This window comes from Sceloporus occidentalis, unplaced genomic scaffold (assembly GCF_023333645.1).
Source record: "Sceloporus occidentalis isolate IW3139 unplaced genomic scaffold, rSceOcc1.0.p SCAF_53, whole genome shotgun sequence".
In the NCBI taxonomy this organism is placed as follows: Eukaryota; Metazoa; Chordata; class Lepidosauria; order Squamata; family Phrynosomatidae; genus Sceloporus; species Sceloporus occidentalis.
In genome coordinates this window covers 3,777,365-3,789,492 of record NW_028317033.1, presented here as the reverse complement: position 1 = coordinate 3,789,492, position 12,128 = coordinate 3,777,365, and the positions used below count along the sequence as shown (strand labels likewise).

Here is a 12,128-nt window from a genome sequence, read left to right as displayed (position 1 = left end):
AACATGGACACACTCTACATAATACAAAATAGAACTCAATGTACCTGAATATTATAATGTGGGAACTATAATGTTGGCATAGGTTGTAAGGCTGCCTCTATCTGGTTGAATCTAGCATGAAGCAGATATGTTCTTATCCGACACGGATGAGATCCAACATGATCCAAACATATGTCTGTAGGTGGATATCTAGAAGATTTTACTAAAACTCCTATCTGGCAATGGGTAAAAAAATAAAAAAGTTACATAATTTGTAATTTGCACGTCTCTGCATAGATCCCGGAACATGCATTGGTCATGCCAATATGACTATACATTTTGCTTGCCCTATTCTTGATGAAGCCGTTTTACATGCTTTAAAGTGGACCTGTCTCCTAAAACAAATCATTGTTTAGTAATACAGAAATAACCTTTAGCCTAATGAGTCCCTGGATATGTAGATTAAAAATTTTAATTTAAAAACTACTAAACAGATTACAAAAAATACCACATAGAGACAGTTTGTTTTTATTCTCTGTTGATTTAATAGAAAGTTCTTTTTAGGTGACAGGTTCATTTTAAAAACAAAATGACACTAGACATGAGAGAGAAAAATAAAGGTATACACTGATTAGTGTGAAATTAGCGATTAATAGCACTGCCCCTGATAATATTTTATAAGTATGTACATTTTTATAGAGCATTGGGTTATCTCAAATAACTTTGTACAATAACAATGAAAGTCCATATGCATATTTTTTCCAGTAATATCACCTCTTCAAGCAAACAGATCGCACTGTATTCCATTACTAACCTTATAAATGGATCCACACACACACACACATATATACACCTGAAATATTGAAATTACATTTCGGTGTCCTAAATCAGGCCACTTTACAAAATGAAAGTAAAAAATCTATTTACGAAAAAGAAAAATGTCAGTTAAGACACATAGAATAAACTTGGGTCTACTCATGAAAATATCAGCCTTAAACGTTTTACCTTGTAAAAGCCAATCTGTTTCGACTTCTTGGCTATTTGCTATGGGAAGAGGAGTGATGGACCTGACGGCTCTTGAGAGAACATCTAAGATAACTGGTGAATTACAACTATGCCTGAGAACACTTGAGTTTTAGGTCATGTGGCGTGTGCAGGAGAGCTGAACATATCAACTCATAGATTTCACTATGCATTATGAAGGGCAAATCCTGGCTTGTCCTGCAAGAAAGGCTACACTAACCCTACATAACACAATTCATGTGGGAAGAAGTTATCTCACCGATTTAACTATGGTTAGGCATGATGGATACAAAAAGTTCTGTCCTTTTAATATCATGTTCTGCATGGAAATTGGGGGATTGTTATTTATGAATGAGGTGGTCAACAGAACTGTCACGGCTGCCTGGTTCATTAGGACCAACCCATTACCCACCAGGAAACTTTTAACAGGGAACTTTTACCTGGTATATGGATTAGTTTGATTGATGGAAACTATACTATACATTTTCTTTTTCCACCCAGCATAATTGTTTTAGAGATACATGAGATCCGTGGCAAGAGTAGAGGTAATTATGCAAATACAAAAAAAAACTGGTGGTTAAGATAACTTCTCACATGATATACACATATGATGGGTTTACAGACATATACTGATTTTTCACAAACACAATTACATAGATTTATTAAGTAGACTAAACTCAGAAATGTAGGATTCAACTGACCCACATTAATTACACACACCCACTGTATATTATATATATTAGTTTACAGATATCATTTCTTCTTAAAACATAGCAGTTAGGATTCTAGAAGTAATCAGATTTAATGCATTCCAATATACCTGCCCTTCCCATGTTATGTTTTTCCTTTCCTGCTAAATAACATCTGATTTTTAAAATGGTTATGCTTTAAACAATATTTCTGATTTTGTTCACTATTTGTTGTAATGTATTGTTATTTGATTACAACCTACATCTGCTTTTGTTACTCTTTACATTATACACGGCTCATAAATCTTAATTTTATATAGTGCCACCAGATTCATCTTAGCTTCCCCACTATTTAGACATTAAGTTATAGAGAAGTTAGATTAATTCTGGTGCAAACGTGGTCTTATCACAATAGCAACAAATTGAATAGTCCAATCAGCAGGACTATTTAATTATTTGCTAAGGTCACAAGACCAATTATATCGATGAACTGATTGTTGGATGGTTTATTGCGATGAGCCACCTAAGATGAAAAACCCTGGTTGTACAACACAGAGGAACATAATCTGTTTGGGACAAGGTGTTTTAATGTTTGTTAATGTCCAATCAACTAAAACTATAGGGGATACCTGTGTGAAATGGATGAAGCTTTTCATCGTGATTCCAACTGCTGAAAATATTGGAATGATTAACATTAGGACAGAGTTGCATTTCTGGAATGATAGGCGCAAATTAGTAAGTAAGGAGCCTGACCGCATATATCGTTTTTTACTGATTTTTTACTGATAAAACTTTTAGCAAAAAAATTGTAGAGAGCCTGCCACCTAAACAAACAGTATATTGGGAGTAAAAAATATTTACACTGTGCCTGCAGATCCATGAGACTGTACAGATGTAATTGTGTTGGTTCTGCCACCAGCACCAAGTGGCCTAATAAGTAAATGAAACAATTGCACAAGAGAGAAGAAATCAACCACAGATTACTGTTAAATTATAAATTGATTTTTCCATGCCTGTAATTATACACAAGACTCCCAAATGGTGCTTTTGAATAGAGGTGACCCAATTAAGTTTACCTTTAAATGATGAGAAGTATCAGAGGACATGTATCAGAGTAATTTGTTTAGCCACTATGTAGAACAGAACAATGTTAAAGGGTTAATATTTCAAGCGTTAGCTCATTGAGAATGTTTACAGGTATGTATGTGTGTGTGTGTGTATATATATATATATGTATATATACACACACACATATATTTATTTATAATTGGGCAACGTAGATAAGCCTAGAGCAGTAACGAGTGCATAATTGTCACTGATTGTTTGACATCTTGTCATGCAAAAGGTTTTGTTCCTGAAACATGAAAAAAGTCTTAATTTTTAAAAAATCTGGGTACATGTATTACTCCATACCCTTATCTCAGCAAGATGTTATAAAACAAATCACCACCTGTTAACATCTGTTAAAGTAAGGATGAGTAGCCTTTGGCCCTCGAGATTTAGATTGCATGGCCACCGACGTGCATTATGGGAATGGGATGTCTCATCCATCATTGAGATTTGTAGTCCAAACCAGCTGGAGATCTAAAGGTTGCAAATCCCTGGATTACAATGCATTCTCTAATGTAATGAAGGAACAGAATATCAATATTCCTCAAATTTACACAGTCCTAGAACATTAATTCAACATTAGTTTTCTATTATATAAATATCTGTTTTGTGTAGCAGTGCCAACTGTAATGTACAAAAAATGCCATGCTAACGGCAAAAGTGTGGGTCCCATGTGACCACAATGTCACACACAACTTTTCACTGAATGCAACAGAACACGCAGCGCCAGAAATAATAAAAGTCAATATTTTATAAAGAAAGTAAAAGAAATTGCATAAATTGCTTTTCCGCAAATGGATAGAATTTTTTCTCTTTTAAACGAATAAATATTTTTTTTTATTTTAGGTATTTAATCATAAAAAAATGACGCAATATTAGTGAAATTTACATCACTTATAAATATTGTGTCCTGTCAACCAAGGAGGAAAACCAAAACAGCCATTCATGGTTTAACTGTATTGCAAAATAAAATACACACACTTACAAAAACATCCTAGAGGTACAGAGGCAGTGTGAGCCTATGGAAGAGCACAGTGTTAAGGTGTCCCATACCAGCACTTCCCATACCTGCTTCCAAATTATGAAGAGATCAAGTTTATTGTGAGCAAAAAAAAAAGAAATGGCATTCCCTTTATTATAACAGTCTGCACGTTACCACCTAGCCACCAGCAGAGCCAGGAGAAGCAGTAAAAAGTCCCATGAATAAAGAATGGAGCCTTTGCCAGGCACATTGTTTCCTTGCTTATTTGGGATTACGTGTATCGGTGGCTGCTGTACCATGGTAGAATCCCTGTAAGTCTTTTTTTCACAGGTATCATCACTGCAGCCATCGCCGCTTCCGGAACCACTCGCATCGTCACCTGCGGAGATATGTCAATGAGTGCCGTGGGTAGCAAGGAGCACACAGACAGAATTTACTGTGTAATGATTATGTTGCTATCTGTTATTTAACTGTGGACTTGAATAAAGTTCAATACGACTTTTTATTGAAATAGACCCGGAGTTTCCGGGTGAAACCCTGCTTCCTGGGTCTACAGATGAGCTTCTTCATTCTCTGGGCAGAGGAGTGGTGAGTAGCTACTCCCACTCTCCATCCATGTCCTGGCTACACACTTTCTCTTGATCCCTGCCCACATACTCTCCACAAAAGGCAATCTGGGACAAGTCCTGGACGATGCATATTTAGACCCCCCGACACACACATGAAGCAACCCCCAGAAAAGGAACAATTGCAGTAGCCTAACCTGGACCGTTCCCATCTATGCCGATTGGGTGGTCTGTATCTTGTATATGTTCCTATTATCAGTCTACACACAAGCATGTCTCTGCTGTACTCTGATCTACAGCTGTAGTCAAACTGCCAATGCAAATGCTTAACCAGCCATGGTAATAGACACCTCAATCCTTCTTCGCTGTCTTGCCTTCGGCTGGCTGGGAATCATGTGTGATGCTGGGGTTCATAGTTTTGGCAATCTCTGCCTTAAAGCAGATATGTCACCTTATCAAAATCATACATTTTACTAAATCTGCATAATGGCAAATACAGAATAAAATATACAACATATTTTTTAAACCTACTTAATCTGTAACAACAAAGGTTCCACTTTAAGGCAGGGATTATTGTAGACAAATTAGGTAGCTGTGGCAAGTGGTTGGTCTTCAAAAACAGCATTGTGTGAGCGGTAACTGGGACTTGTAGGAACAGCAGTCCAGCATTACATTGATTTGATCAAATGGTAGGAAAATTCCAGAACGAAACACATATGTATTTTGAATGGTCTTAAAACTTGATTATTTTCCAGCAGATGCCTTTAAGTATATGGTTCAGCACCACATCTAGCTTTTACTTTCACATACAGTACAGTCTACTTACTGGCGTCTTGAAAGTCAACATCATTTCCATTGTATGCATTCCGCAGGCGGTTTGTCATAATCTTCAACTGCATAATATGCTGACGGATGTTCACATCAGGCTTCGTAATGTCAACATCGACCTCAGGGTTATTAATTTGATTAGCGAGTCCGCTGCCCATACGCTCAGGCATATACCTTAACAAAGAAAAGAAACGGAAACTAAGGCACGCAGTCCAATTTTAACATGCATTGTTGAATAGCTCGAGGCACACAAGCCTAATGGGGCCCTTAAGGATTTTATATTTTTTTTATCACATTGCGTAGAGATGGTCCATGACAACCAATTGACCCTACTGAGCTTCTGGGCTTAAAATAAAGTGACATACCTTCCCTTAGTATTTCCATTCCAGCACTTGTCTTCATTAGTTGGGCCTGCGGTAACCTTTTCATTGCAGAATATATTTGGAAGAGAAACCCAAAAATCTTGGATGTCGTTCAACATTACTTTAACCTCGGAGACCTGCATGTAAATAATTGTAACAATGTAACCAAAGCTAGATTTGCCATTAATCATATTAATTAGAAAACCCCTGAACATTTGGTCCGATTCTAGCCCCTGATGAGTGGTGCAATTTACTGCCATCCACTTTCACCAAATTCTGGTCTAATCAGGACTGATTTTCTAAATCAAAAGGTGCCAGGGCACATATTACCAGTGAGTAGAACTAGGTTCTCCTGGTTCTCATTGGTGAGCCACTAAAATGTGATATATGTAGAGAAGCACTTAAGCCTCTAACTGGGTTAGGGTAAAATACATTAATAATGAAAAATACACTTTGCCATCCATTATTTTGTCCCTGTACAGGCTTTTGGAATCAACTGATGTTTCCATTGTTGGATTGTTAATAAAATCACAAGTATTTCAAGAGTGCCTGTCTTATCTTTTTTTTCCGTGAGACAGTAATGTATTTCAATTGGCCATGTCAGATAAAAAAAGGAACAGAGATGTCGCAAACATGACCCTGCTGACAAAAGACACTGTAATGTAACAGATCAATTTCACAATGTACAATCCTACACTTGACTATAGCAGTTAAAATGCAAGAAAAAAAATCTCAATTTAATTAGACAAACCAATAGCTGCAAACTTCAAACCTATAATTTACCAGCCTTGCCCCATCCTACAAGACCAAGAAGGTTCCCAAGAATGGGTATCACGATTAATAAAAAAAAAACAACTCTGGGCACATACCAAGTTCTCTGCGGACACAACAGCAGTTTTATCTTCCTGAGGAACCTTCACTTTTCTCTTTATCTCGTCAGCTTTAAGACCTTTACGGTTCTTTACGCCGCAGCTAGCCAAAACCTAGGAAAAAAGGTGATATTTATCTAGAAGAACTGGGTAATACAAATGCTGTCTTTAATGCATAATGTACATCACTAAAGAAAAAGAGGACTCTTTCTCACCTGGTCTGCTACATCATCTTGGTTTTTCTGCATGTAAGTTATTGCTTCTGAGATCTTTATGTGGATCGACCCCATGATGTTGACCACGTTCGATGCACCCCTAAACTTATCTGCCACCAACATGAGGGAGTCTGAGAGAAATACATAAATATATATATTGGAAACATTCATCGGCATCTGTAGCCTATAGCTTTTTGAAGACCAACCTGGTCCAGAAGTTACAATTTTAAAACCCACCACATTTTCCAGGCTCAGCACCTGAGAAAGAGTTTCTGGTCGATTCATTATCAGCTCTTATATTGTAACGGAATTGTGCCTACATCTCCCACAGTTTTAGCTTTCTAGTTCAACAACTACGTTGGCCAACATATATGGTTGATGTATGCATATAGCATGGGTGGAACAGGGTAGGGTTATCTCTCCACTCGCCTCCTGTGACATAAGTACCTAACAGCCATACCCAGAAGATTTCCCTAAATTAAAATAGTAAGACAATGTAAAAAAAAATAAAACAACAATGTGGCCAATACATGGCCAATACAGGCTATAGTGAGAAATGGAAATACAATCCATTTAGTAAGTATACATAGGGAATTATGTTATACTAGATGGCTACTGAGTATTTGTGAGTCTTATCTACTGAGTATTTGTGAGTCTTATCTAGATAATTAGGGATCAGCTGAACCAGTGTCATCAATATTGGATATGCTCTTGTTTTTAGACATTTTAGATTTTCTATATCTTAATTTCTTAATTTTTAATATTTATTATTACATTTTATCATGATTACTACTCCCTATTGCAGATGTGCTGGGGTGAAGAGAATGGGGAGCAAACTTCGGGAGAGCAAATTAATCAGATAATGCTGGATCTGCCACAGGCTGCTGAAAATCTCCACTTCCATAAGATTTAAACGAAATACGTGCACAGAACAATTAAACTGATTGAGAAATATTTCATGCTATAAATGCTTTTGATTAATAAAAAGTGTTAATGCTAAAAGCTTCAATGATACTGCTATAGAGGAGATGTGAGTGATAATATTAAGTACGAAGGTCCAGAGAAGTAAGCACTGTCAGTGATTGGTACAAAGTGTTAGAACTCCATCCTTACCAATAAGATTTTTCCACTCAGAATCCAGGTCAGCCTGATTGGCCAAACATCCACATATAACGTTCCAGCAATAGTTGACGCATGGCTTTGTGCTGGACAGGCCCCGGCAGTGTGGGCAATACTGAAGTTTCAGCAGGGCACGCGTACATTCCTGGCTCATAGGAACCTGCAAGGAGAAGCCTCATTGTAGTTCAAGTGGCATTTCGCGCATTGGTCTTCTATTGCCTTTAGAACATCCACATCTTGTCCATTCACGATTCTGGGACAAAAGTTTTTATCATAGCAACTAATGGAACCTTCCTGCTAAATTGGTTGATGTTGTCATTGACTATATGAATGAACACCTGTCTGCAATAATATAGTTTAGACAGTATATAAATGTAAATATATAAATTTTTTCCAGCACTTTGAACGCTTATAGAGATTTTTTTAACTATATAATAACCTCCATGTAGTATTATATATGTCCATCCCCTTTCTGTTTGGCTTGTGTTTATATGTTCATAATTTAAATTACCAGCAGCGGGTACTCGAACAAATCCTCATGAACCTGCACAGTCTGAGGACTATCCACAGATATTAATAAGCATTGAAATTAGGTGAAATGTTACATCTTGTGTAATATACCCTAAATACTAAATTGTATGCTCGCTTGATCAGAGCCCTCCTTACATTTTGTTTCTTTAAGTCAAATTGTTACATCACTCTTTATGTCCTGTTTACCCATTGTACAGGGCTGCAGAATATGATTGGACTATATAAATCAATAGAGAACACAGCATAGTTTTTTTCTGAGCATTTTTAAAGACATTGGTGGTAAAATGGCTGCATTAAATATGACAATATGACCCTAGTTAAATACCCTGGTTTTTCTAGTCACCTTTGATGACCGTTTTGGCTTCTGTGGCCGATATGGACGTTCCAGCATACCAAAAATTATGGTTTGAAAATATGGATGGGTTCCTTCCAACATTTGCTCTGTTATTTCTGTGGTATTTTCTTCCCCTGCTCTAGTTGTGTGCACATTCATATACATTTTATATTTTAATCGGTCTAATTTACGTGCGTAGAGATATGGCACTGAAAGATAGCCCTAAACAACTATGCAATCTGTGGGTACAATACATTAGAAAGAGGCAAACTATGGTTGAACAAACACATAGCAACTAAAAGAAAAAACAAAAAGCTATTATATCTGTGGTTCAAAACAGCCCTGATCATGAAGGGGTTAAAGGCAGTAACTCTAATTTCTAATAATTGCTAGGCGAAGCAGCATCTGCCCCACCATACAGTATGATGGACCTCCTCACCATGATGTCCTGCAACATACTGCACATGGGATGGATGCAAGGGAAGTGGGATGTTGGTTCTGGGGGCCTGAGCTGCTTGGGTTTATTTGATTCCATCATGGCTTTGCTTTCTCATTGGAACCAAACTAGAATCAAAAGTTTGGGATTTTCCCGTCAGTTTTCATATATATTTGCAAATACCCTAGTTGTTTCTTTTTATTGAAGGCAACCAAACCTGGTATGAGGATGTTTATGTACTTTTCTCTGGTAGTGAGATGACATACCTGAGAAACCTTCCTGACAATATCAGCAGCAGCACTCAATCCTTGCACAAAGGATCTGGCCGCAATAAACGCCCGGGTCACTTTCAGCTTCATTTCACGCGGGATGTCCCCAAACAACTTCAAGCAGTCCTCAGGCTCTTCTGTGAAAGAAACCTGCACGTTCTGTGCCTTGAATAAGATCTCCAGCAAGTGGCTCCAGAAATCATGCAATGACTCTTCCAGACTGATTCCAGAGCCGCGGTAATACCGGCGCAGTTCAGTGTATAAGTCTTTGAATCTTCTTTCATTCTTGTTATAAAGGTCCCCATACATATTTGGAAAAGTTTCCTGAAGAATCTGCTCTGATTTATTCAACAGGTTCTGGAAGTAAACTGTAAGAAAAGAAAGGTAACGTAAAATAACCACAAGGTATGTATTAATGTTTTTCTTGGGAAACGTATATATGCCAGCTTGTGCGCCGAGGTCGTATGAAATATTATCGGGGACATAGCAAATAAACATGATACATATTCATTAAGGGTAACTGTTTCAATGGGTCTTACGGTCAAAGGTTCTGTGCTGTGCAACGAATAATCCCTGAATAGACAGACTGGATTCTTTTAGCCTTGCTTCCAACTCTAGTTTGCTTGTGTTGGCAAAGTTCTCCTCCATCTCTGAGGTGCAGCAGGTATAGCCTTGAGGACAGATCCTAAGGTGCTCTCCTACAAAGAAGAAGGGTTATGTTAATGGAACCGTTCCCCGATAAAAAGGCATCATGCTTTTAATCACTCCTATTTACAAGTAGAACTGTGTTAACCCCATTCAGTGGCAAAGTATAAAATGAACGGCAAAGCATTTACAATCCATTGCAGGCTCTGATTATACACTGTGGTCTACAAATAAAAATGGGTGAACTTTCATCTTATAGAGTAAGAAAATGAAGTAAAAGCAATAATCATAATAGCCAATTACATATGAATTAAACATGTTAATGTAGATCCCCAACATCTCACTTGTTCTTCATACTGATAAGTCTCCATCTAAACTTTACCCTATTATACAAAAACTCTCTAGATATAAACCATGTTTGAGCAAATAGATTGAGCAAAAGAAATGCAAGTGCCAGTTATTGACTTTGGGGATGTAATATATGCTTCAACTCAACAAATCCATCTTTGCAAACTCAGCACCCGTACAATTTATCATGATGCTTTCCTGTCCAATATAATTATACTACTCATCATTCCACCATGTGCATCCTGCTGAGCAACATCACACTGCTGCCATAAGTCAGTCTTCTCCTTTTGCCTTTAGGATCAATGAAGGAGGACTCGGTATGATTTAATCCCAAACTGCACAGGTGCACTGAATATTGTGCAAGGGGTGAATTTAGAATTGTATGTAATGGAAACTATGCTCTCACTACTAGTTCAGGGTATCAATATATAGGGGCTAAGATCGATATTTCACACAAAATATATTATCATTGCTATTATATATTCAGAGAACTCATCCTTGCCCATTGAGTATCTGCATAGGCAGGCCATGTCTATGTGGCTTAAAGGATGCTGGCTCAGCACAGTCCCCCATTGTGTCAATGGGCCTGTTAGGGAGGTCAGATATCTCCTTAAATCCAAAACACTGAGCAGTGATATACCAGGGAGCTTGGACCTGCACTCTAAACCCAGGCTGGAATATGTTGTTGGACACACATATATTCTGGAGCAACATTTTGTAGGCTTAGTTAGGGAGGTTTCGCTCCTCTTCTCCTTCACATCTATGCATTTTTAAGTGTGTGCAATACATCAGGGCTCAATTTTGTCTGTTATATCACAGCTGAACTCCCTGTTGTAACACAGGTATCTCTATTCATAATATGTTATGGTTTTCATAAAACAAATTATGTTGGTCATGATATGCTTTGGGAGAAAACTCAATAGATATGCTTAAAAATCTGATGAGATATTACTACTTATTCTCTTGTCTTTGCATGAGAGGTGTTTTAGGTGTCATTGTTTCCACTACATTCAGTTGTATCACAAGTGACACATCCCGGATAAAGTCGCATCCCTGTCAGGTAATCTGCCAAATTAACCGATAGGTATCCTCTCTCCAACTCTCTACATATGATCTCCTGTCCACCTCAATCGATCACCGTGATTCCAAATGACAAGGTGTTTCTCCCTCTGTATGATCATAACTGGGAACCCAGGCTCTCCAGGTGAAGCATTGTATTCCTGGGTCTCCGGATCAGTATCTTCTTTCTCTGGTGTGTGGCCGTTCCCACTGTCCATCCTTGTCCTGTATAGTCCTCACACACTGCTCCTACTCAATCCTCTCTCACTAAAGGAATTCTGTGGCTAGGCCTGCCCCTATGCAAAGCCACTACCAAAGAAGGGGGAGAGTTCCTGCCCTGCCGGCTGCCACAGTGTTGAAACGAAAGCAAACATGGGGCAGAATTATATTTAATGACCATAATAATGAGGTTATATAATGTACGTCTGTTTCTGCCATGATGTATCTTGATATCGGGTTTAAAATAGAGGCATTATGTACAAAGGATTCACTGCATGCGGATCATTTTGAACCTTCCAGAAAAACAGTAACTTTTGACTTTAATTTCCAAAAATATTTGCCTATTTGTATTTAAAGTTGGGCTATCGCCTAGAAAAATGACATGGACCAACAAAGCATAAGGACTCCTCAATCCTTAACACCATATGGAAGCCATTCTTACTGATTGCTCATTTAACAGCCTTTTTTTAATCAGTGTAACACATTTAATAACTGTTGCGAAAAATAAGAAATAGAATAAGGGTTTATATCAGTGCCCTAAATGC

At 37.8% G+C, this 12,128-nt stretch overlaps 1 protein-coding gene across 1 annotated transcript in view; it reads right to left on the bottom strand.

Moving 5' to 3' along the window:
• Positions 1 to 65: 65 nt before the first annotated feature.
• LOC149288225 (glypican-1-like) overlaps positions 66 to 12,128 on the bottom strand; it is a 30,956-nt gene continuing 18,893 nt past the window's right edge. The window contains exons 2-11 of the mRNA XM_089491977.1: positions 9,852 to 10,010; positions 9,310 to 9,680; positions 7,737 to 7,902; positions 6,624 to 6,754; positions 6,409 to 6,522; positions 5,543 to 5,676; positions 5,176 to 5,351; positions 3,958 to 4,162; positions 2,464 to 2,515; positions 66 to 215 (exon numbers count right to left, since the gene is read on the bottom strand). Coding sequence (XP_089348103.1) covers positions 66 to 215; positions 2,464 to 2,515; positions 3,958 to 4,162; positions 5,176 to 5,351; positions 5,543 to 5,676; positions 6,409 to 6,522; positions 6,624 to 6,754; positions 7,737 to 7,902; positions 9,310 to 9,680; positions 9,852 to 10,010 — 1,658 coding nt within the window. The remainder of the gene's footprint in view (positions 216 to 2,463; positions 2,516 to 3,957; positions 4,163 to 5,175; positions 5,352 to 5,542; positions 5,677 to 6,408; positions 6,523 to 6,623; positions 6,755 to 7,736; positions 7,903 to 9,309; positions 9,681 to 9,851; positions 10,011 to 12,128) is intronic.